General features: G+C 39.8%; 2 protein-coding genes and 1 long non-coding RNA gene across 3 annotated transcripts in view; 2 read left to right on the top strand and 1 right to left on the bottom strand.

The window, feature by feature from the left end:
* LOC105387415 overlaps positions 1–27,270 on the top strand; it is a 147,816-nt gene that overhangs the window by 115,290 nt on the left and 5,256 nt on the right. The window contains exons 21-28 of the mRNA XM_048628109.1: positions 7,239–7,355; positions 8,797–8,902; positions 9,560–9,652; positions 10,004–10,210; positions 10,520–11,144; positions 11,472–11,502; positions 13,297–13,527; positions 14,260–14,484. Of these exons, the coding sequence (XP_048484066.1) occupies positions 7,239–7,355; positions 8,797–8,902; positions 9,560–9,652; positions 10,004–10,210; positions 10,520–11,144; positions 11,472–11,502; positions 13,297–13,527; positions 14,260–14,484 (1,635 nt within the window). The remainder of the gene's footprint in view (positions 1–7,238; positions 7,356–8,796; positions 8,903–9,559; positions 9,653–10,003; positions 10,211–10,519; positions 11,145–11,471; positions 11,503–13,296; positions 13,528–14,259; positions 14,485–27,270) is intronic.
* On the top strand, positions 12,817–14,566 carry LOC105390858. Its single transcript, XM_038109501.2, has 2 exons — positions 12,817–13,527; positions 14,260–14,566. The coding sequence occupies exons 1-2, from the start codon at positions 13,248–13,250 to the stop codon at positions 14,520–14,522; spliced, it is 543 nt and encodes a 180-aa protein (XP_037965429.1). The 5' UTR covers positions 12,817–13,247; the 3' UTR covers positions 14,523–14,566.
* Positions 16,418–17,048, bottom strand: LOC125490086. The gene is made up of 2 exons (XR_007267426.1): positions 17,018–17,048; positions 16,418–16,771 (listed from the first exon to the last, which is right to left on the bottom strand). It is a non-coding gene; the product is annotated as an uncharacterized LOC125490086 (long non-coding RNA).

Raw genomic sequence — 27,270 nt, 5'->3', positions numbered from 1 at the left:
CCTCACGCTCCGCTTTGTTACCAAAATAGGATTGTAGACTTTATCACGACACTGATACAATATAATTCACCCTGGGAGGCGCTCGGCTATCTGTTGCCGGGCGAATTAGTGACGCACTGTTCCAGTAATAGAGAGGTTTTTTGTTTGTACTGGTTCGTTTCAGGAGGGAGGTTTCGTGGTGTTACAGGAAAGGTTGCGTTTCGGTTGTGTAAATAGGGTGTGTTTTTGTTCGACGCCGATAGCGGTGTGAGACAGTAATCCGGTCGACAGGCGTTGAATAGTCGACTTTAATTAAAAGTTGAGCTTTTTACAGCGACTGTACTGTATATACAATCTGACGTTGATTTGAAATGATAAAGTATACATTTTGTATAATCTGTTAGATGGAGTTTTGGATTAAGTCTGACTGGCAAGGAATATTGACCGAACACATAATTATGCGATGATAAGAATATTTTCATGATAAATATCATAAGTGGCTGTGAATTTATTAGGACGTTTAGTTTTGTTATTTTTTATTGTAAATTGTATACCATATAATAACCTATATTTTTTTTATTGTTCTTACTAACGAATACCTTTTTCTTGTTGCAGGTAAGAGACTGATTACAACATCATCAAAACATAAGTATGCATCTCACGGTAAGTATGTAGCACGGCGGTTTAATCGTCGTAACTGCAGGGCGTCCCACTGTAGAAAACTTTTACTCCATCGAATATCGGTCGTTCAACAGATGTTGTCGGCTCACACGCGCTTCACGCTTTCCACTTAGTTATTCTAACGTTTCTGATAACTTTTGTTTCACTCTCGATAACTTGATCGTAGTTTCGATCTCTCGCTAGTCACTATCCAATTCCAAGATCTCCACAGCGCTAATGCCTCGTTTAGTATTACAACAGCGTCGTGCCACAAAAGAATCTTAGCTATCACAAACTTTTTCTTGGCTCTAACTGAGACATCAGATTGTGTAAGTCTTTAGATCTTTAGTGATGTCACTTTGTATAGTTATTGTATGTATTGGGATTTCCACTTTTACTGTACCTACTTGTTTTGCCAGCCACTGTGAATTCGATATTCGAAACACATTCCTCCCATACAAATAATGCCCCAGATCTTTAATGAGAGTCACAACAAAACATTCCTTAATAATCATAATAAGAGTGCCGCTCACCAATTAGAACAATACAAGTGTATTGTCACAAATGATAGTGAACATGACGTGATGACACACTGTAGGCCGCCCAGCCTCGCTTGACCTCCTACTTGTAGTACCCTGAAGACCTAGCACGAGATGTAAAACTTTTGTCACGTCTTGCGTCCCGTGCTAGGCTAGGAGTATCTTACTTGAATCGCTACGGGTACTCCGATAGTGGAAAAAGCGTTACGTGTTATTCAAAATACACACATGATACGGTTTTGTTTTGCTGTAAAAGGTTTCAGGTTTTATTTTATTTATTTCGATCCATTGCCATTCCCTTGCGCCGCATAGCCGCGGAGGTAATTGTGGATTTTCCAATCACGTCGACATAAATAAGAGTTTAAATAGTCTTAGGTTATTGAAGCTTTCATTAAATAACATTTAAGCAATTTATTTGGTAGCTTAGAGTTTTATTCCTAAAATGATGTGTTCTCTCACTTTCCCCGCTCTATTTATTACCCTCGACAACACACTGCTCTTTCGCACAGCCTCTAATACCCTTGCAGATACCAAGTCCTATATCACTGGTTGGTCACTCACTACCCGACCATTACAACCTGATCTCTAGGCCGGACTGAGCCTCGAGAGGCCGTGGGTCACGGGCGTTCGTGGCGCGGAGAGCGGGGTCACAAGTCAACTAGGCAAATGCGACCCGGCCCCAAGTGGGGTCAATTGAATTGAATTAGTACAACCGCTTCGGTGGCGTATTAATATGCGTGCGTTGTTCCCGTGGAGTGCGGTGCGTGGTCTTGATACTTTGAGAAATGTTTAAAATGGAATTTTGATTTAATAAAAAAAACAATAGGTAATGCTTTAAAGCTACCGCCTACACGCAATTATTGTTAGCTATATCAGTTTTTAATAGGTTCTCAACCTCAATAATCCAATCCGTTGTGTCTCAACCTCAACTGAATTGAAGCTTGGTTATACTCGTATTATAAAAGCTCCATTTTCTCCATCGTCGCTTAGATCGTAACCAGGGAAAGGTTGATCAATTATACGTCATCTCCATATTAAATTCATGACAGATGTGTCAAAAGTCAAGCAATAATCCCTGGTTATGCTCTAACCCACTATGGCGAAATTGGCACATATAATGTTTAAAATTACGACTAATGTAAAGATGTACTTTCCTGTGAAGGTAAATTATAACATTTATAACGACGCTTAAAAGAACGACTATAATATGTGCAAATCTCTCATCGCATGACACGATATGAATCTACACGAGGTACTCAATTGTGAGGTCAATTGGGATCGCGATGCGCGCGACCCTTCTGCGTTACTCACTACTCTGTGTCGCTGTTGTGTTGGCGGAAAATATTTTATTGCTGTTCGTATTTTATCATGTACCGCTTGGTACATGGTTGTGGGTGAGGGAATGTAGAGCGAAAACGGGTGCCTTTCGGGGTTTGTAGTCACAAATATGTAGCTTATTCACTTTAAATGTATTGTGTATCTTTGTTATCTATAGCTTAAAGCTATTATGCAATGTTTTTGTAGTTTACACCAGTATCGCATTGGACTGTTGTTGTAGTATGTAGACTGAGACATTACATTTTAAGCAGTCCTATGCCATCTATTGAAGGATTTAAGCATATTTACCCCTGCAGCGGACAGTGGTAATTAAAGTATTACGTTTTACGTTAATCTAATATTTTTTAACAAGTATTCTACATCCAAGACAGCGGATAAATCTAGCTAACGTGTACCTACAGTATTTTCAACAAGACAAAAAATATGTAAATGATACACACGCCAACCCCACACCCCCTATCACAACAAACCCATACACCATTATCTAATACAATTCGACACACGGGGCAATGAAGGAGCGCTATCAGGGCGACACGCTCAAAGAATTATAGCCTTATAAAGTACCTTCACATCTTCCCGACTGTGGACGACACCCAAATAAATCGGTGTAGTTGAAAATAAACCCTTATGGCGCACGAATTAACGAGAGCTATAGAATATAGAACAATGCGGACTCGGGTCCATATAGGGTAATAGATTGAAGGACCCCCTAGGACCGAGATAAGGGAAGCATCGTAAGATGAGACATCAATAATGTTAGTGTTATGCCATCATACGGTTCCCGTTTCTGTAATACGTTAATCTATCGGACATATCGATTTTATAACTCTCTATAATTTATATTGTGTCTTAAACATGAATTTTGTGATGGTATTGTATTGAACCATAAACCAAATAATTATGTTACTACCACGAATCATACACGACGATATTAAATACATAAGTGCCACTGAAAGCCTTCAGCAATTATAATTGTAAGAGGAAACAAAATGTCTGCATCTCAACAGCCCAATTAGTGGCAATATATCTGTTCTGAGTGCCACATTTATTTATGTCTCTCATTTTGCACGCGCGAACAAATATACGACGGAGCGGATCCTTCTTCAGAGCACTCGTAGTGATGGGGTAGGACGATAAGAATCGATAAACTTTTATATGAAAATAGGTACACCATGTGTTTAAAACTGAAGGGTATGGATATGGACGGAGTGTCATAGATACCAGTGGCGAAAGTAAATGTCTTTGTAGGGCAAGCCAGTGGTAAAAAACATAATTATTTACTATTTATGTAATGAAATATTGTTAAGTCTAATTAAATATTGTCTCTGCTTCGAATGTCGAATGTCAAAGATATTATTAAATGTTTATCAATTTTCATTTATTGACGCGTCCAAAAAAAACGGCTATCGATAATATTAATAAGAATTTCCCGTCCCTACTCCGGCGCTAGTCGCGGCAGTGATTTACCCGTGAGTCTGGGAGCGGTGACGACGCACATTTCACGCGCATTACCCGCCGCCGCCGCCGCCGCCACTGACAGGTACCTGCAGGTCCTACAGGCTGGAGGGAATACTTTCAGGGCTTGTGCACATTGAAAACCTTACGTGGTACTCAAACTGGCCACTTTGAATCCACTTTTGTCGCAAATTTAGAAGTGACAAGTTTTTTTATTTTAATATGGCATTACGTGAAGTGGCTGATAACTGACAATAAATTAATAATCGTTATGCATTTTTGAACATCTGCCACCGATTACATATGAGTTACCAACAACTGCTATCACCCCTAAACGCACTACCGTTTCGAATCTCACATAACAATCAGCATTAACGTATGTATAACAAAAGAGACTGCACTGCCGAACGCGACTGTGGCTAAACGGCTGGATTAATTTGTAGTTGTTAATAAACGAGCGGCGCGGGCCAGCGCGATATGTCACGGCATCGTGTGGTGCAAGTCACGGGGGAGAGCGATCGCTGTAAGGGTTATACACACACACGCACTCACGCCTTGTACTAATGTACTCCCTTGCGGGGTAGGCAGAGGTGCATTGCTGCACCCACTTTTCGCCAGAGTGTTATGTTAGTCCCAATGTAATAGGGGGCGGGCCTATTGCCATTTTTCGGGCACATCCAAGACCCGAGAACAAATATCTGTGTTTAAACAAATATCTGCCCCAGCCGGGAATCGAACCCGGGACCATGGGCTCAGTAGTCAGGTCACTAACCACTACGCCATTCGGTCGTGTAAGGGTTATCTACCTACCTATTTACTTATTCCTAATCTCCGCTGCGGAGCTAAGGCAGAAGTGAAGCGCCGCCACCCTATACGAGATATCCGCCTCAGACATCCCCGCCTGGCCCATTTCCTTCTTGGAAAGAAGGGAGGGCTATCTACCCTATGTAAAATAAAAGCTTTTAGAAAATTGGATTTGCTCCACTTTCACATTATTTTACGAAAGGTTTTTCTCCACCTGGAGCTGTAAGACCTTCGTGGCTAATGTGTAGTGACTAAACGTATACTCTTAAATATTAAAAGTGGGTAATACTAGTGAGACAAAAAGAAGTGACTCAGGGGCCCATTCTGATCAATTTTTGTTTTACGCCTTTTGAAAATTCGCGAAACGTTTAGAATGAAGAGCTGAGTCATACTCTTTCGTCTTACTATACCGCTTTAGCAACAGCCTGTATACCGTTCCTCTACGCTAGCGTATTCGGAAGCATTGAAAGCTCTCGTAACTTGAGCCGCACCGCTCTCATGAGTAATGTACCGCAGTGGTCGGTCACGGTCGCGCGGAGCGACGCGAATTGACACAAACATGCGCCCCCACCCTCGCCCCCGCACCGCAACCGCCCCCGCCCCGATATGTAGTAGCAACCTGTTTGTAGCTATTGCAGCTAGAATATTGTCGGTGTACTGAATCATCATCACAACGCATCACGTGGTGCTGGGGCACAGAGACCTAAATGAAGGAAAGGTTTAAGCCTATTGCACCCGCAGGCCAGTGCCTACTATGTCTACTGCCAATCTCTAAACCTCAGTCCGATTATAGATAAATGGAAAGGTTGTCGTCTGGTCGGCAGCCGGCTGCGAAAACCCCTGACAAATATTTAGTCATGTCATGTCAAGTAATTAATACGGTAAATAAGAAATATGTGCATTATCAACAGTATATCTGTATTGTGTGGGACAGGAGCCAGTGGGTCAAACAGATGTGCAGGATGTGTGGTGTTTAGACACGCATTCATTAATACCAGTAGGGGTTCCAGGTAAAAAATACTCTACTAATGAACCATTTCGTTAACGGGTAACGGTTTTTTATTGATATTTAATAACCCTTAACCAGTTATGCAAGTAACCTAAACTTATTTGATTCAATGAGTGTAAGAACAACCAATTAAAATCGGTTTATCCGTAAAACCTCAAATACTAAATACACTCGTATTTTTCTGTAACCAGAGAGTAAATACTGTTAATTATGAAAGTTAAACACGACTTGTTATTTATTTGCCGCCGTGGCCGCCATTACTCAGCGATTCATAAATTATTGATTCTGCCGCGCGCCTCGCCATTAATGAAGTCGGTAATTTTTCATGCGCTTTAGATTAACAAGCCTGGAGCAGACGATACTGTTTGTTCGTAAATATTGATTGAGTGGCCGTGAGGACTTAATTCATACCTAATGGTGTATTTGGGAAAGTGTGTATCTTGAATATCGTAAAACAAATAAACACATTTTATTGGAATATCATGAACTGAATTATAGCTTAATCATTCATAGCAAACTCAATATAGAAGTCATGAACTCCTGAAGCTGAATTTATTTACTTTGCTACGTCCGTCGTAGCTCGTAGCACCTGCTACGGCTGCTACGCCGCGTAGCACATGGCTACGACGGCGCGTAGCATGATGTAGAGGCCGAAGAAATCTGTTGCCAACTTTTCCTAGTACCGCTATCGCTTAAAGTATTTTATTTATTAGAAGTATATAAGATCGATGACGACCGAATGGCGTAGTGACGACCGAATGGCGTAGTGGTTAGTGACCCTGACCACTGAGCCGATGGTCCCGGGTTCGATTCCCGGCTGGGGCAAATATTTGTTTAAACACAGATATTTGGTCTCGAGTCTTGGAGGTGCCCGTAAAATGGCAATAGGCCCGCCCCCTATTACATTGGGACTAACATAACACTCTGGCGAAAAGTGGGTGCAGCAATGCACCTCTGCCTACCCAAGGGAGTACATTAGTACAAGGCGTGAGTGCGTGTGTGTGTGTGTGTATATAAGATCCTGCAATCTGAGAGACTGCAATCTGTTACTGGCCCTAGCTAGCAGTTACTCCAGCGTTCGTTGGACCTGCGAACCCAGACTTCATCTATCTCAAATGGCTCTACACTTTAGCTCATGTCAATTATAAAAAAAACAACAAACAAAACAAACACTCACACCTTTTACTAATATACTACCTTGTACTAATGTAATCCCCGGGATATGCAGAGGTGCATTGCTGCAGTTGCTGCACCCACTTTTCACCAGAGTGTTATGTTAGTCCTAATGTAATAGGGGGCGGGCCTATTGACATTTTACGGGCACATCCAAGACCCGGGACCTTCGGCTCAGTAGCCAGGGTCACTAACCACTACGCCATTCGGTCGCCATGTTAATTATATAATTATTAATAACTCTCAAGACTATAACTAACCCCCCTCTCCATCTATTACAGGCGCGAGCGCGAACAAGATCGCGAAGCGCACGGACCTGGCCCCTAACAAGGGCAGCGGCCCGTTCGCGGCGGCTCTGCGCACGCTGGCCAAGAACGCCGGGCCCGAGAGCAAGGACGGTGAGTGTAGCGCGCCCCGCACTCCCCTCCCCACCCTGTGATAGGGATGGTTGGCTAGCGCTCGTGGTAGCGCCACCGGTAGGAATCTGACGGGAGTTGTAGAGATGGTGTTGAAGGTCTATTCTGACATGGCTCGACAGCGATATCAAGGGAAGTGGTAAAGCAAGCCGAAAGGGGTCACTCAGGGAGTAATCCTGAACCACTTTTGTTCTACGACTTTAAATTCGCGAAAAAAAGTTAGTAAAAAGTCATAACAAAAGTTGTTAGAGTATGAATGACCCTAATTACCCTCTTTTCGGCTTCTTATACCCTTTTTGCAACACCAGCTGCAGAGAGTATGTCTGAATAGGCCGTCAGTGACAATCTGTCAATCTGTTTCAATTTGATGGACTATACTGTGATGGTTTGATCTGCATTTAATTTAGCGAGCTTCTGTCAGATTATTATAACGGTGGTGTTGTCACGAAAGTTAGCCAACTGGACCCGAGAACTGTGTTGAGATCAGCCCCAGTGTCGCCGTCTTTTGTTTATGTTGCTGCCGAGCTGTCGGAGAGATTATAATGCAATAAAGGGAATAAATATACTTTCTAAATCGGTCTTGTTTTCATGATAATATTATTCAAGAGTGACCGCGCGTCTTGTTCAAGTAATTTTTTTTATTTTTTTATACATAGATTTAGATATATGGGAGCCCTATGGGGTAAAGATTCTAATGCAATAATGAATTCTAAGTGCATTGCTGTGCGGGATACCGATGGCATACTTAAGTTTTAACAATAAAACGGCAAACATAGCATGGAGGGTGATGGCAACACAGTTCAATTTGTATTTTCCGTATTATTTTGATTACGTTGACTTCTTCTAGAATACTACACTTGTTGGGTTTTGCAGTTACTGTCTAACATAACATATACGTTACATAAAGTATCCTACTTCTTCTGTAGATTGTCTACAAGTATTGTATAATTTATATAGTTACTGCTCAAATATTTTTCATGTATACTTTGTAGACATAAGTATTTTTTCTGATTATCTTTTCCTTCAGTCGGTATTTTAAGACAAGTCTAGAAAATTACATACTCTTTGTATTGAATTGTATAAATAAAATCTATAGGTAGTACTTACATGCAATTTGTGAAATTGTTTTCGGTAAGATATAAGTATCATGTAAGAAATGATCTATGAATTGTAATTTGAAGTAGTATTTGCCCACGTGTCTCGCTAGTGAGTCATCTCATTCATAAGTCCAGTAGCATCATCTTATTTCCCTTTAATTTAATCTCTGTTGCTGATAAATTCCTATATAAAACAATAAAATGCTACTGCACTTATGAACGACAGTAATGTTCAATGAGACACGTGGGTGGCCCAGCCGCCATGTTTGGCCCAGCCCTGTGTTTGGCCCATGGGCCGGGGCACGTGATCAGCTCGTGTGTTGCAGGGCCGGCGCCCGAGCCCGCCAAGGAGAAGCCGCCGCCGGCCAAGCGCGCCTCCCCCGCGCATCACCTGCCGCAGGCCGGCTTCCAGCCCTACCGACCCGACGACAGGTGAGGATTACAGACTTGTCACTAAAGCTAGACTAGGGATTTTTCCCCGTGGCGAAGCGACGCACTATTAACAAATCACCACAGTAATTAAAACGTTTTTATTCACCGTAGGTACCAATTTTTTATACACAACATGGTAAAAGGTAACAAGTGCAAGTGCAGGTTGACTGGTAGAAAATGCTTTTAGCATTAAGTGCACCTGAATGTACATAATTACATTTGTATATTGTGCAATAAAAGAATAAAATAAATAAATAAGTATGTCACTCGGTGATGCTCCTTTTATGCACACCCACTTGATGGAGAAGATCCATATCCTGCAGTGGACTATTTACAGGCTATGTGTTTGTGTTGGTGGTGCCTTCATCATCATCATCATCATCATCATCATAATCGTCCTCTGCTGAACATAAGCCAAGAGCGCCACAACACTCTGTCCTCGGCCTTCCCCAGTCAGGCACTAACACCTGTGGTAATCGGTCGTCGATCTAGCGGGCCGGTTGTGTGTATCGACGAATATAGGTACCCGTATATCAGGTTCACCGCCAACGACTAATCAATTCGCCATTATAATAATGTCACAAATTACGTAACTATAATGGTGGCGTGGACCAACATAATTTCTTCGGTCAGATTGTAATGTGTTTTGTGTGGCAGGGTGCACCACCCGGCGTCGTTCCCGCTGCTGGAGTCGCCGTACTCGCCGTACTCGCACCCCGCGCTGTACTCCAGCGCCGCGCTGCAGTACAGGTGAGAACTCATTATTTACATTTAGCCAGCCTCTAAATTACAGAATAAATCGAATTTGGATTGCTATTCCATGAGAGCTATTGTAAACGACTAGCATTTTTAAGCCATATCCAGTTTTAAGCGGTATAGCTGCAAGTTGCTTGTACCTTTGTGATCCTTCAAAATTTTACCACTTTGTGATCAAATCTCATCCAACCTAAAATTTTTAATCAAAACGAATACTTAAGTCACCAATGTGGAGACGAGACGAGCGGTAACATGTTTTTGTACAGTTTCGTGTATTTTCTGTGACCTTTAACCGCCACTTTACACCCCACAAACAACCGCCTAAAGGTCCAATTTACCCAGCAGACTAGCAGCAGAAGAGCAATTGTACTTCGAGCGCATGTTCCGCGGCGGCGCCGGCGTGGGCTGGCTGCCCCCCTACCTGTACCCGCCGCCGCTGGCGCTGCACCACGTGCCCCCGCACCCCCCCCACCCCGCGCACCCCGCGCACCTGCCGCCGCCGCCGCCTGTCCATGAGGAGAGGGAGAAGGAGAGGGAACGGGAGAGGGAGAGGTGAGTCGGAGACTTTGAATGTCAATTAGAAATCAAACCAAAATCTTTATTCATAGTAAATTTTTCACATAATAAGAATAGTTTTGACTGAATGTAGATAGATATGTGTATTTTAAAACATGATAATGACATATTGATTGGTTTTAGGCGATCATTGTATTGATGCTCATACTTTGCGAATGTAATTTTGGGAATACATACATTTTTAGTAAATTATTATGTCGAATTAAAATTCAAATGTTAAACGTAATACGAAAACGTTCTGCACCCATCGATCACTTTCTAAAATCCTTTAATTTCTCATTACAGAGAGCGCGAACGCGAGCGCGAGCGCGAAGCCCGAGAGAAGGAGCAGCGCGAGCGCGAGCGAGCCGCCCGGGAGAAGGAGTCGCGAGCGCTGGCGTGCCACCTGCCGCCCTACGGCCTGCCCCGCGCCATGCCGCCCCTGCTGTACCGCCCCTACCGCCCCTACGCGCCCTACGACGCGCCCGCCAACCTGTCCCTCTCGCACCGCGAGCTGGAGAGACCGGAGCTTAGAGCCGAGAGACCGGAGCTTAGAGCCGAGAGACCGGAGCTTAGAGCCGAGAGACCGGAGCTTAGAGCTGAGAGACCGGAGCTTAGAGCCGAGAGACCGGAGCTTAGAGCCGAGAGACCGGAGCTTAGAGCCGAGAGACCTGATCTTAGAGCCGAAAGACCTGATCTTAGAGCTGAGAGACCCGATCTTAGAGCTGAAAGACCCGACCTCAGAGTCGATAGACCAGAGCTGAGGGCTGAGAGGCCAGAATTGAGGGCCGAAAGAAACGATCTAAGAGTTGAAAGACCAGAGTTGAGAGCGCAGGAGCTGCGAGTGGAGAGGCCGGAGAGCCGCCCGGAGCGCCCCGAGCCGCGGGACGACAACGAGCAAGAGAAGAAGGAAGGTGAAGACAAAAACAACGTCTGATAATGTCGGGTAGCACTGTGACTGAGACGGGTTGGGAATCGTTTGTGGACGTTTGAGAGCCTGAATGTTAGAGACACAGCTGAAAGTATGATTTGTCCCAAACGATTCTCAACCTTACGCGTTATTGTATCATTGACGTGCTGTTAACACTTGGGTGCAACACTCATAGGACCAAAGCGACCTAAAGACTAAGGAAACTATATTACACAGTACCGTATTATAATTTCCTTCCATAATCCACTGACTGTGACATGATATGTTGTTATTTTATCTATCTTATTGATTATTGAATACTCCGTAATTATGCCATTGAATTTATAGTTGTGTGAAGCGGACCGCTTCGTATGTATCCGTAACATGTTTATATAATATTACTGATTATGCTAAGTCATTTAAAAACCGAGCCTTAAAAACATCGTCTAAATAAAAACTCTAGCTTTGGAAAAAATCTTTAAAAAACTTAGTTCCTATTAAAAATCGAATTGACTTCATGTACATAATAATAATACTATTTTGTGCTAAAGAAAAGGGAATAAGTTAAAAAAAAACTACTTCGATGTCACAGTGCTGTAGTAAAATAAATACAAAAGTAAAGTTAATAAATCTGCCTGGAGCAGACAATTTAGATAGAAATGCGGCTAACATTATTAAATTTAGAATATTCGTTCTCACTCAACTGTTCCAAAGCTTTCGGATAATATTAAAAATGGCGTTCACAGTCGGCCATCTTAGATTTTGACACGAAATCACTTTTACCAATTTTACGTTTAAATTCGTAAGCTATAATTTTAAGTTAAGAAGTTTTGGCTCAGTAGAGTGAGATGCCGATATGTATTGCTCGCTCGCTCGGAACTTAACTTAAGTAGGCTTTAGTCATAGTCAGGCTTTGGACAGCCACACGTGCAATCAGCTTCAATTCTGACTCTACTGCATTTTGTGATAAGACTTATATTCCTTTGCAGTATTGTAGTATTCTTTCCTCTACTCCATATGTAAAAGGGGTCTCTCCGAGCGATCGACTCAAGACTGCAATGTTTCTTAGGATTTAAGAATTTGAAAAAAAAACGAAATTTTATAATACAAAAACACACCTCTTACATAATATGTAACTTAGATAGTCTGTATAATTAATTAATGTAGTCCATAATAGGTGTTCAATAATATTGTTTCGCCGCGCTGAGCGGCAGAATCGACTTTTTTCTTTTTCTATGAAAGTGTCAGTGGGTGTCTGTAAATATAATATTTAATAGGTAGATGCGATATGGACAATACCTAACAAGTGAATCAAGTGAACGATTTTATTGAAAATACATTCAATTGATGAATTAATCTAGTGCATGCTAGCTCGCTGCGACGCACAACCGGTGTTGCCAGAGTCAATAGTAGTGGTTGAACATGGCAACTTATTACTAGATTTGTTCGTCGCAGCGGGTAGATGAGTTTTTATTTTATTTTACACACGCCCCCCCCTGCCTACGCTTTTTTAGACAACGCATGTAGTTAGCTATATTGATGTCATGTGAAATATATTCGCTATTTCAGCACTTGGTACTTGCAGCACTGAAGTTATGCATTTATGTGTAGATTTGCCTGCGTATTCGAAGAACTTACAGAGTTTGGTGGAGATTTGTAAATAGGTGCAAAACATGTACTTTCGATCTTTTGATTCAGTCAAAAAGACGAAATTCGTGTTTCGCGCCGACTTAAAATCCTTCTTCAAACCATGAATATGTTCTATGAATACGGGGGAAGTGCAATTTTCAGGAACTTGAGTGCGGGTTCGATTCCCGCTCATGGTAAGTCGTTATATGGATAAAGTATAGCAGTTACTTTTATAAGAGATATATTTTTGAGGTGACCTTGTCTGCATATGCTGATAGAATCATAAATTATGAACTAGAATAATCATTTCATCATCATTTTTCAAAATCTGAAACTGATAGATATCTTTAGGGCGCTACGAAAGTTGATCTATGCACATAAAAATATTAAATGACCATAGCGGAAAACCATCGGAAAACATATCTTTTCTGTCAGTAGCAATAATAATATTCTAGTCTATGTGTCAGTTCTACTTCAACCGTCACCAACAAAACAATGAACCCCTTTTCGGTTCTTCTGTCAAAACAAACTCTAAACTACCCAGGCGAACCGCATTATCTTCGAAACAGAGCTGAAAGTGTCGACACAATAATAAAGAACATCAGGAGAAGCCACTGGGTGATGGCCCGGCCCATCCCTGACCTGAACAAGGTGTCTAAACTATCGGAGCCCGCGACTATAGACGGACGTAGTAAGACGATTCTAGCTCACGAGGAAGATATCCCCTACTTTGAAGGGGTTTGTCGCAAGAAGTCGAATAATAGTCTTGTTTTAGGCAAGTTTTATCATTTTAGTAACAGACGAGGGTGTCACAGGTTTGTAGTGTGTATGGCTGTCTGTGACGAGGTAGCCTGTAGCACTGGGGACCATGAATAGATAAGCGTAGCGTGGGATGCCCTCAGGACTCACTAAACTATCGACCTTAGACCGACCTATGCGTAGCTGTGGCTGGATGATGGAGTGTTGTGGCGCTCCTTGGTAAAAACCGATGTCAAGCAGTGGGTCATTACGGTCTGATGAACTATAGGTACTCATTCATACTTACATAATACCTACATACTGAAATTGACTGATGATCGTCACGAGTCACGATCCCCATTGTGGTACCAACTTTGATGATGATGATGATGAATCGTGTGTTTTGAGGAAACCATTTAGTTTCATTTTCATTTATAGATCTACCTAAATTATCTGGTTGAAAGCAAGGCAGTTAATCCAAAATTTATATAATAATGGACGAGATTTCCAATTTTGCACAAGGTAGGTTTTTGTAGTCAAGAGATTTTATAATTTAGGAAGGTAGAGTACAGTTTATAAGGTAGAGGATGGATGTCGAAGGCTGAGGACAGAGTGTTGTCGCTCGTTGCAGACGCAAACTCCAGTATTTTATGTGAAATAAACATCAACCGCCCAGTTTAAACTCTCATTGAATTTCACATTCGCTAAAATGAAACCCTCTAACAGCGCCACCTACCAAACTCACCCTAAACTAGCAGAAACTCCGCAGGCACATTCTCGGGATGGCTGGCCGGTGTTGCCATCGTAAAAATAGGGAAACTCGCCGCGTTCGGGCTCGGCGGAGGGGTGATTCTGCTGCACTTCGCCAGTGAGAGTGGCTACATCGACGTGCACTGGGAGAAGGTCAAGGCCACAGCTGCAGAATCGCCGCGCGCGCTCGACCGTTGCCTGCGTCTAGCCAGAGACAACAGCTGCTTGTCTATGGGCTTCCTCGGCGGGTTTTTCTTCGGTGTTGCCGCAACGTTGAAGTAGAATTTCTTGTTCTTTTTTTGAGAAATTATACACTGTTTTTGTAATGAGTACTTTTATTTAAATGAGGAGTTAGGTTCGAATCCCGTGTTATTCGCTATTGCGAACAGCTAGAGAAAACTTACTTATCAACACTCGAAGCCAGGAAAGGTAAAGTACAGAGCGGAATATCATAATGACATAGGCCCGGTGAAAACATGATGAAACTCATAACTGATGCAAGTAAATGATGTAGGTAACATACCTTGTCAGAATTTCTGACTGAATATGAGAGTCCAGTACCAAAGGCGGTGAGTTTGGAAAATATGGTAGGTACTTACTCATTCTATTCCGCAACAATCCCTAGTCAGTTGACGATTTCTAGGGTGTATCTAGTACCTATCTATTAGTATATATGGAGGGTCAGCAGACTAAAGTACATAAGTCATAATTCATTTTCACTTTAGTTTTTACAGGAACAACAAAAAACATAATAAAAATCAATGTATTTGGAATTTAATAATTTATTTATTACACTTTCATTGTTAAACATGAAATACATTAGATGAACATAAAAAACTATAAAAAATAAGTCAAAAGCGGACTTTGAGTGACTTATGTGATACGTATTATTTACTAAGTACACCTTAGGATATGACTTAAGTGATTAGGCCTAGTGAAGTGTTGCTTTTATATCAGATAATAATATTAATCATACACTCACAGAAGAGATGTGTGTGTGTATGATTAATAATTATCTAATTATTGAACTCTTCTTCACTACTGAAAACATCTGGGAGTGTGTTCCGAGCTGTTTCAGAAGAAGGAAAATTATTGTAAAACTAAGAAATATCATCTTTTTTCTCTTTGAATATAGGTTTGTTGGACATCAATGGTATAGCATCGGGCACTATCTTCTCTTCAGATTCATAGTCTGGAAATCACTATTTCGGTCTAAGGTATTCTTGAACAAAATAATCATCATCAGCCTATAGCAGTCCACTGCTGGAAGTAGGCCTCTCCCAAAGCACGCCACTGGATGCGAAGTCGTCCCACACTACGTTTGCCTTGTCGCGGCCTCCAGTCCAGAACACGTTTACCCCATCAGTCATCGGTTCTTCGACAGACGCGACCAGCCCACTGCAACTTAAGCTTACTAACTCGGTGTGCTAAGTCGGTGACTTTAGTTCTCTGTCGGATTACTTACGTTCCGGATGCAATCTTTCAGAGAGACTCCAAGGATCTCTCTCTCTCTCTCTCGCATTAGCTCTTTCCATAGCTCGCTGAGTGACCTTCAGTTTGTGAACCAGTTCCACTGTAAGTGTCCACGTTTCAGCCCCATAGGTCATAACCGGTAGGACACACTAATCAAAGACGTTTTCGTCTTGAGACTTTGTGGTATGGGCGACGAGAAGACTTGACGAAGTTTGCCAAATGCTGCCCAGCCCAACTGTATTCTTCTATTGACCTCTGATTGGAAGTTGTTTCTACTCAGCTGCATATTGTTGAACAACTTCTAGGGTCATGCCATCAACGGTTATTGGACACGGTAAAACGTGGTTATTATACATAACCTTAGTTTTATCCAGGTTCATCTCGAGGCCAACCTAGCGTGAAGCTTTGAATAGGCTGTTCAGCATTTGTTGAAGTTCCTGCAGATTCGGCTTTATCCTCCTGACGCCCAGCCGTTATTTTATTTTTTAGGACTATCTGCCCACGGTCCTCACACAAGGACTATTGCGTTTACCTAGCTTACTGCCCAGAAACTTAAACTTGAATAAATGTCGCCAAAATTATTATATAGTGTTCCTAGTAGTATGTACGGGTAATGCATTAAAAAAGGAACCAGTTTCAATAGGTTTAAATTCGAAAATCATTAGTCCTCATGTGAGGACCGTGGGCAGTTAAAAAAAGTTTAATTTATTGGTAGAAAATATATTTATAAGGTAATTTGTTAGAAATAACAAAACTAATGAAATAAGAACCACTTAGGAACACATTTAACACTTTAAATCAGTCTCACATAAGTTTAGAACTTATATTTATTCTAGATAAACTCTTACATATCATCTATTATAATTATTGGGATCAATATAGGAACAAAATAAGATAAAATGAAAGGCTCAGCTAGCAGCTCCTGGATATCATCATCACAAAATTCAAATTCTACGGGTTCATGGTGAGTCATTTATGTCGTCATGTCATCGTCCTCCGAGAGATCTATGTCCGACATAGCTAAATCAGCTTCAATTTCTTGGATTTCGCATTATATTCTGTAAAAAAATACAAAAATAAGTATATCTAAAATTATAGTATAGCGGACTAAAAGTTTATGTAATTGAAGACCACGGTACTCAGACGAGTACTAATGTAAATGGATGATCATAGAATATTATTTAGAACCTTAATTGATAAAATATTAGTATTCGTCTCTTGCTAATATACTTAACAATAAGGTTTTATTAAAGTTATTTAATTAAATGATTAGATCACATAAGTATAATGAGATTACAACTTACTTAGTCGACGGTGGCCCCGCCGAGCTCCGAATCGTTTTCCGAATTACTCTTCTCCGATAGCACGGTTCGTCGAAATCACTGTTCGTCGACGGTTTGTTCATCGAAAAAATCCTTCTCCGATAGCACGGTTCGTCGAAAGCACTGTTCGACGATGGTTGCTTTGCCGAAAAAATCGTTCGCCGATTGAAAGATTCGTCGAAAGCATTGTTCGACGATGGTTGCTTTGCCGAAGAAATCATTCGCCGATAGAGAGATTCGTCGAAAGCACTGTTCGACGATGGTATATGATTGGAATAATAATGTATAAACTAGTATAACCTTATTTTGTCATTGTGTAGTATTTAAGAAAAGTAATTTCTATTTCTATACTTGCTCTATAAGCACCTATCGTCTCTCTCTTTCTGTTTGCCTGCCTAACGGTGTATAATATGTGTGACTATCGTTTTGCAATAAATATCCAAGTTATAAAGTAATCTTGCTGTTTTTGCTTACGCTTACCCAATACCTATACGGATGGTTCGTTTAACAAAAGAATCAATTACCGCCGCAAAGCTTTGTTTGCCATTTTAATATCGATACTGAAATTATGAATGATGATTAAATTAACAATACACAATTGTAAATAAATTTTAAAGTACAATTGTTTCTAAGGCATAGAGTTTTATTTAAGATTTTATCATTATAGATGACAAAACTGATAATTGAATTAAATTAACAAAAAAAACAGTCGAATCCAGTGCCGGTCATCAAAAAATTAATGAAAAATGCAGTGCTGTTGAGTATGAAGGATTCACTAGCGTGCCATCTACACTAATTTATAAGTAGTCGGTTTTTGTCTATGGTGAATTGTTTAGTTGTTTGTTAATTAAAGGTTTTTTTATTTCATGAAATAAAGGAGATTTGGTTGTACTTTGGTTGTAGAACTTTTTTTAAATTATATAATTTAAATGGAGTGTATTTCGTGGTAGATTTTTAATAAAAGCATTTTTCTTGAAATATAAATGAAATATTATGTATGTAGACTGCCTGAAACTATTTTTATTTCAGGAAAAATGCTTCTTTTATGATTTCTGTGCCTGTCTGAAACCGGGTGAACATTGTGAGATGTGTTTAGTATTGCATGGTGGAGAGAACACCAACTGTAAGCTACTGATGAGTACAGCCTATCTCATCTCAGCAGATCATAATATGAATCTATAAATTATGCATCGATCTTTAGGCAGTAGGTATACTAAATGGAAAATTATAAGTGCATTTGTGTTGTGTACCTATAACATTATAGCTTGGACATAACTCATTTTTTTATCCCTGACTTACCAAAGAGTTGAGGTAGATACCCTATCTAGGTAGGTATTTATACACATGGATACACACAGTACCTTTTCGAAAGCAATACTTATAATGATTATACTTACCTTAAATATTCCAATAAAAATGTTAACCCATTGGGTTCGATTCCTAACGAAAATGGTAAACAATTCTTTGCGGCGGCAATTGATTCTTTCGTTAAACGAACCATCCGCATAGGTATTGGGTAAGCGTAACCAAAAACAGCAAGATTACTTTATAACTTGGATATTTATTGGAAAACGATAGTCACACATATTATACACCGTTAGGCAGGCAAACAGAAAGAGAGAGACGATAGGTGCTTATAGAGCAAGTATAGAAATAGAAATTACTTTTCTTAAATACTACACAATGACACAACGAGGTTATACTAGTTTATACATCATTATTCCAATCATATACCATCGTCGAACAGTGCTTTCGACGAATCTCTCTATCGGCGAATGATTTCTTCGGTAAAGCAACCATCGTCGAACAATGCTTTCGACGAATCTTTCAATCGGCGAACGATTTTTTCGGCAAAGCAACCATCGTCGAACAGTGCTTTCGACGAACCGTGCTATCGGAGAAGGATTTTTTCGATGAACAAACCGTCGACGAACAGTGATTTCGACGAACCGTGCTATCGGAGAAGAGTAATTCGGAAAACGATTCGGAGCTCCCTGCAAAAGAGCTCCGAATCGTTTTCCGAATTACTCTTCTCCGATAGCACGGTTCGTCGAAATCACTGTTCGTCGACGGTTTGTTCATCGAAAAAATCCTTCTCCGATAGCACGGTTCGTCGAAAGCACTGTTCGACGATGGTTGCTTTGCCGAAAAAATCGTTCGCCGATTGAAAGATTCGTCGAAAGCATTGTTCGACGATGGTTGCTTTGCCGAAGAAATCATTCGCCGATAGAGAGATTCGTCGAAAGCACTGTTCGACGATGGTATATGATTGGAATAATAATGTATAAACTAGTATAACCTTATTTTGTCATTGTGTAGTATTTAAGAAAAGTAATTTCTATTTCTATACTTGCTCTATAAGCACCTATCGTCTCTCTCTTTCTGTTTGCCTGCCTAACGGTGTATAATATGTGTGACTATCGTTTTGCAATAAATATCCAAGTTATAAAGTAATCTTGCTGTTTTTGCTTACGCTTACCCAATACCTATACGGATGGTTCGTTTAACAAAAGAATCAATTACCGCCGCAAAGCTTTGTTTGCCATTTTAATATCGATACTGAAATTATGAATGATGATTAAATTAACAATACACAATTGTAAATAAATTTTAAAGTACAATTGTTTCTAAGGCATAGAGTTTTATTTAAGATTTTATCATTATAGATGACAAAACTGATAATTGAATTAAATTAACAAAAAAAACAGTCGAATCCAGTGCCGGTCATCAAAAAATTAATGAAAAATGCAGTGCTGTTGAGTATGAAGGATTCACTAGCGTGCCATCTACACTAATTTATAAGTAGTCGGTTTTTGTCTATGGTGAATTGTTTAGTTGTTTGTTAATTAAAGGTTTTTTTATTTCATGAAATAAAGGAGATTTGGTTGTACTTTGGTTGTAGAACTTTTTTTAAATTATATAATTTAAATGGAGTGTATTTCGTGGTAGATTTTTAATAAAAGCATTTTTCTTGAAATATAAATGAAATATTATGTATGTAGACTGCCTGAAACTATTTTTATTTCAGGAAAAATGCTTCTTTTATGATTTCTGTGCCTGTCTGAAACCGGGTGAACATTGTGAGATGTGTTTAGTATTGCATGGTGGAGAGAACACCAACTGTAAGCTACTGATGAGTACAGCCTATCTCATCTCAGCAGATCATAATATGAATCTATAAATTATGCATCGATCTTTAGGCAGTAGGTATACTAAATGGAAAATTATAAGTGCATTTGTGTTGTGTACCTATAACATTATAGCTTGGACATAACTCAATTTTTTATCCCTGACTTACCAAAGAGTTGAGGTAGATACCCTATCTAGGTAGGTATTTATACACATGGATACACACAGTACCTTTTCGAAAGCAATACTTATAATGATTATACTTACCTTAAATATTCCAATAAAAATGTTAACCCATTGGGTTCGATTCCTAACGAAAATGGTAAACAATTCTTTGCGGCGGCAATTGATTCTTTCGTTAAACGAACCATCCGCATAGGTATTGGGTAAGCGTAACCAAAAACAGCAAGATTACTTTATAACTTGGATATTTATTGGAAAACGATAGTCACACATATTATACACCGTTAGGCAGGCAAACAGAAAGAGAGAGACGATAGGTGCTTATAGAGCAAGTATAGAAATAGAAATTACTTTTCTTAAATACTACACAATGACACAACGAGGTTATACTAGTTTATACATCATTATTCCAATCATATACCATCGTCGAACAGTGCTTTCGACGAATCTCTCTATCGGCGAATGATTTCTTCGGTAAAGCAACCATCGTCGAACAATGCTTTCGACGAATCTTTCAATCGGCGAACGATTTTTTCGGCAAAGCAACCATCGTCGAACAGTGCTTTCGACGAACCGTGCTATCGGAGAAGGATTTTTTCGATGAACAAACCGTCGACGAACAGTGATTTCGACGAACCGTGCTATCGGAGAAGAGTAATTCGGAAAACGATTCGGAGCTCGGCCCCGCCATGGTTCCGTTTTTTGACGTTTTTTCAATGAACGATTGATTATCCTCAGATGACACTTAAGACAGCTGTCAGTGATGGAATGTTAAATCCATAGATGCAATCCCAAAAAATAATGGCGGTAAATTCAAATATGGTTCAAACACAAAGTATTCGTCCTCGGAGAAGGACCGTGGGCATTTAGTCCAGAAAAAATATATTATAGCTTGGGCAGTAACAACTATACTCGTTAAGTACTCACAGAAGGACCGTGGGCATCAGGAGGTTAATGACGATGTCGTCGGCAAATCGAAGGTAGGTGCAAGATGTTTTCGCCGTTGATGTTTATGCCTTGTCCTTTCAAGTCCAGCGTTTTAAAGACATCGACCAAAACATTGCTGAACAGCTTCGGGGAAATTACGTCTTGTCTGCTGTTTTATTTTCTTTTCTTACATTTCATTCTACATGCTGCCTGAGCCTGCAACCTTCTTTCAGGAATCTCTTCCCAAGTAACATTTCATTCGAGCTTAGGTTGTAAGAAATGCCTTTAGGTTTTATAAGGGTTGTGAAAAGGTTAATGCTTTGCTATCTGGTCATATTGAGTACTTGAGAATGATTACTAAGTCCTAAAACTAATTGTTTATTAATACAACCTTGTAGCTGCTGATAAGAGTTTATATTAACGTTATTTTAACATGTATTTCAGGAGCATATAGTTCTAGGATCTTATAGTTGTCGTAGACTCCTGATTTACTTCTAGAAAAGCTAGCATTAATGCTAAAGTGAGAGCTTAAGGTTAAATTTTTAACCTTGATACAACCATAAAGTTATGGAATATTTAAATTACTTATAAGTATTTTTTAAAACCTATCTTAAACCTTTAGGTTGATAAGAGTTGTCTAGGCAAACAAATTAGGACTACTTGGTGAAAACCAAAAGCATTAAGCACTGGCTATGAGCTAAAGGCATGATTTAAGTCCTACAAGAATATTTTAAAGCTTTAGAGGCATCCTCAAAATATGTTTAATGCTTTTTAGTAATTTCCTAACGGCCGCCATATTTTTTCACTGAAATAAAAAAAAAAACTTACCAAAAAGATACATTTTAATTAATAAGGGAAAATTCAGTAGCGTTTCCTATACTATTCCAAATATATGTTTTTTTATATAGACAGTACTTTTATTTCTAATATAAATTTACACCAAACATAAAATTTTATCTATTTTTTTAAATTAAAATATCTTCAAATTTATCATTTACAAAAGGCCCGTCACTTATACAGAACTATTATCCGAAAGTATCACAATAAAGTGCTAGTCGCACAAGGTTTTCATATTTCCTGACTTCAGCCTAACTACTTACTATATTTTGTATTAATACAACACTTACAAGTTGTAGGTGTAGTTGTTGTAGAGTTACATCCAGGACTAATTTAGAACTTAAAAGCTGTCTTCCAAGGTTATGTTAACGTTAAATTAAGGTTGTGAAGGTTTTATTTAGGTTCTGTGTAAGTTGTTCAAAAGGTTCTGGGTTTGAGCTATAGGTTTTGCTGTAGCTCTCAGAAAGGTTCTAAAACGTGGGCCCTTTTTTCACTCAGGAGGTTAATATAAGGTTAATATAAGGTTATCGAGCCTTCTAAGTCTCACGAGTTGATTTCCATACAAAGGTTCTAGAACCTTTTCAAAACCTTTTTAAAACCAAAAATGTTACTTGGGTTTGCATTTTAATGTTTTGTAACTTTGGCCTGTACTACGCATTTTTTTTCTGTTGTTTAAACACACGCAAGCTTAATCCAGCAACGGTGGTTAATTTGTAATTTCTAAGTCTGAAGTCGTAGAAGAACTATCATTTGTAACATTTTCAGTTCTATGTGTTCCTGTTTTCGACTAGACCGGTTCTTTGACAAATAAAAGTTGGGGTCAGCTATAGAATCATCTGAATCTTCCTACCTGATCTCAACTCCTCTGAATGTGTTTGATGTGTATGGTACTGGCTCCATGTATGGGTCATTGGTTGATCCATTGCTTGAGAAGTCATCACCAGACTTATGGCGCCTTCGTTTTCCTTTTGATTTTTACCGTGTATAAAGTATAAGACAAACTAAGCATAATCAATTTCAATTAATAAGTACCTATTTATGAAAATATGCATGAGTTTATACTTTATACATATTGCAGTTAAACACTTACTTGCTGTGGGACTTTAATCCTAGCTGAGCTGCGTCAGTTCCACTAGCTTTTTTCTTCTTCCGAAATTCATTTTTAACAATAATTCACTTCACACAATATGAACGATTAAACGTACTGTTTAAAATAGAATCAAAGTTAAGACTGAAGCAAAATAACACTTATATCCCACAGGATTGTAATAAAAAATATCGTGTAGGTACCTAACCACTTGTAGACCACCCGTAGTTGACTGCTGTTCAACAAAATTCTTTGAAGATATATTTTTTATTTAGTGGGTAGTAAGACACTTGAGAAACGGTGTTAAAATTATTAGGTACCTTATAACATAAGTCGTTCCTTATCGGCACAACGTGACTGTGGAGTGTTTGTTCCTTTTCACATAAGTTCACTTATGTTGTTTAGCCTGATTACAAATTTGTAGCTTTCAAAATGTTCATAAGGAACAATTTGAGACTTAGCTACTTATAATAGTGATTTGACATGTGTGTTTTAGTCCAGCTATGAGTCGAGCCAAAATAATGCCCCTGGCGATTAACAAAAAATAGAGGGAAAAATGACTTATGTGCTTTAAGGCTCGTTGACACAGTGCGAGCTGCTGCCTGGCCAGTAGACAGCTACTCGGTTTGTGTACTCGTACGCCAGTAGCTCGGCTCGCCTTTGCTGTCTACACGACACCCAGTCCCATGCCGAGTCGAGTCGCGGCGTAGTACACAAAAAACACGGGTTCCACTGACAACTGTCCAGCTGGCACTGGCGAGCTACTGCCGAACGCGTCCAAACGATGCGAGCGACGGCCGAGCCGCTGTCATGGGCGAGTAGCTGCCGGGCGAGCAGGCGAGTGAAAACAAAAAATGTTGAAGTAACTCGGATGCGAGCTACTGACCAACTCGCACGTACGAGTTACTCGTAAGTTACTTCCAAACAGTGCGAGTTACTGCAGTGCAGCTACTCGGAAGGCTGACTCGTACGCTAGCTCGCACTGTGTAAACTAGCCATTAAGCGACGGCCGAGCCGCTGTCATGGGCGAGTTGCTGTCGGGCGAGGCGAGTGAAAACAAAAAATGTTGAAGTAACTCGCATGCGAGCTACTAACCAACTCGCACGTACGAGTTACTCGTAAGTAACGTCCAAACAGTGCGGGTTACTGCAGTGTAGCTACTCGGAAGGCTGACTCGTAGGGGAGACCGGGGACAAAAGTAACAGTTTGTAGTTTCTGTCTAATTTCTCGTTATTAATAACATTTACGATAAAATAAATATAGTCACATAAAACTTTCGTCTATAGTCTACAAATATCCTTTATTACTTTACTAAATGCATCCCGAATTTTAGCAATTTTAAAGCCTCAAAAAAAAAAGGGAAATCGTTACTTTCGACCCCATGGGCAGGGCGAAAGTAACAAGACATGGGTCGAAAGTAACAACCCATAAATTCTGCCCAATGTTATAAATACGATTCAAAATAAAGAACAAAAAAATCAATCTAATTATTTAGTTAAGAAAACTTCATAAAAAACTATCAAAACTAAAAAAACTTATAACTTATTGACAAAACTAAAAAAAACTTCTTAAGATAAAGTTTAAATGAGATCCATCATTTAAACTGACTAACTGATAAGAAGTTGTTTTATTTGTGCTATAATATACCATATTATGGCACAAATATCTAATCAAAACAACAAAAAATAAAAATTTACAATTTGACATGGCAAACTTACCAATGTAACATGTTACTTTTGTCCTGCCGCGAGCTGTTACTTTTGTACCCATCCCCATTTTTGAAATATCAGGCGACATAACTTTAAAACAGCACGTGTTATTCGAAAACAATTTATAACATGCTACAAACAATCTTATACTGAATCAATGAGCAAATAGTCATATGATTCTTGGCATCTTAATTCTACGTAAACACTAAATGAATAAACACCAAAAAACTTACTTTTGGTGTGTAAAATAACGAAATGCTCACTAACACAAACTTGCACCGCGGCTCGGCCCCGGAAAATGGTAACATGCGCGGGGGGCAATGCAAGCTGTCAACCATCGGTCGCGAGCGACGTTTCGGCTATTGGGGAAGTCTACAGAGTCTTTGTTACTTTCGACCCGCTGTTACTTTTGTCCCCGGTCTCCCCTACGCTAGCTCGCACTGTGTCAACGAGCTGATGCGAGCTACTGACCAACTCGCACGTACGAGTTACTCGTAAGTTACGTCCAAACAGTGCGAGTTACTGCAGTCCAGCTACTCGGAAGTCTGACTCGTACGCTAGCTCGCACTGTGTAAACTAGCCATTAGTCTGCGGGCCCTTCATATGTTCTTATCGTCTTATCCTTAGAAATGTTTGGTCTACCGCTAGAGACATAAGTGGTATATTAATATACCACTTATGTCTATAGGTATAGAATAATAACTTCGTTTGTCAGGGTTAGTGAATGATATCACTATATGGATAGCGGAAGATCCTGGGTTCGAATCCCGGCTTGTCTTTAAGATGGCTTGCTCTGAAATAAAATAGGTAGATACATAAAATACCTACGTACACTAATTATTGCTAGTATTATCCCGGAGTTCGAACCTGGGTCCACCGTGTCGTGTATCGATGCAGAGCTTCCCCAACAGGACTACAGGGGTTGTTAAAAGTATACGAGTACTTATGTATAAGTCAAAGTATTTTGGAAACAAAAAGTCATGTTCAAATAAATTTTACATAGGTACCTACCTAACTATGTACCTACTAGCACACAAGGAACACGGTACCCAACTATATAATTGTGTGCTAGTAATTAGCTTGCGGTGAACAGTCATTGCCAACTACATTAGAATTTTACAGGGCTTGTAGTTTTAATTAAGTATATGTATAGGTAACTGGGTACCATCTTACTGGGACTCAAATGTTCCATCATACATAGCTTCAAGCTGCAACGCTGCTGCTTTTGAGAGCACAAAAAAGGATTGTCTCATAAAAGTAAAAGAAGGCACATGGTAGAGTTTCCTATAGTACCGACTTTATCTTCCACCCTGTATTACATAACTATGTCTAAAGAATTAACTTTGAAAAACGAACTCGATCTCAATCCAAACAATCTTCCGTAAAATAATAATAATATCATCATCAGCCAGTAATCCACTACTGCACTGCTGTCACAACGCTTAGTCTTCGGCCTTCCTCATACAGCCACTACCGACTACCTCATCAACTCAGTCTGAAGTCATCGGTCCAGCGACCCGGAGGGTATCCCACGCTACGCTTATTCCCTGTCTGGTCTTCATGGTAAAACAGGAAATCCTATTTTATTTATTTTATTTTACATTTCAGGAAAACTTACAGCTATTAATAGTTGGATAGCAATTAAAACGTATAGCTAAAAGCCAATTATCAGTTTTCACTGATACACAGGGCACTTTGGGCAAGGATATTTTGTGGTACCTACCTATCTTTCTATAACTATGTAAGTACTTAGATCGTATATTGAAAAATATTATAAAGGTGCAGTTTAACAAACACCTTTTAACAAAAACCTTTTAGACAATTTGTAAAAAAAGCGAAGGAAAAATGAAAAGAATGTAAGGCAAGGTCACCCAAAAATTATATAGTTAGGTAAATTAGGTACATTATTAATTACTTATTTATTTAAACTGCTTCGTGTTAGTTGGAATACTGACTTATTATTTAACATAATTATATTAATCACTGCTTTAGATGTTTGTGCAGCTTCAGCTCTGCCTACCCCACTAGGGTCAACCAGGCGTGAGTGACTGTGTCATTTTAGTTATGCTTTAGACATGGAAGTAGAAAAAAAGACGGAAGGAATCTTGCTAACTAAAAAGTGAAGCACCCAAAGTAAGTCGATCATTGCGACGAGCCCGACATACACACACATTCACACTCAAAGTAAGTCAGTTTGCCGCCGCCGCGCGCCAATCACGTCGCACCTACGCACCCACACTCTTATGTCGCCGCCATTATGGTGCTTCAGTGTTTTACTAAGCGAGATTCCTTCCGCCTATTTTTTACTTCCATGGCTTTAGATGTAATTTACAGTTGAACATATTGTTTGCGTGCACGCAAGC

The sequence above is a fragment of the Plutella xylostella genome, chromosome 20 (genome assembly GCF_932276165.1).
Source record: "Plutella xylostella chromosome 20, ilPluXylo3.1, whole genome shotgun sequence".
Classification (NCBI taxonomy): domain Eukaryota; kingdom Metazoa; phylum Arthropoda; class Insecta; order Lepidoptera; family Plutellidae; genus Plutella; species Plutella xylostella.
The sequence above is the reverse complement of the archived record's forward strand: the minus strand, read 5'-3'. Positions and strand labels throughout refer to the sequence as shown.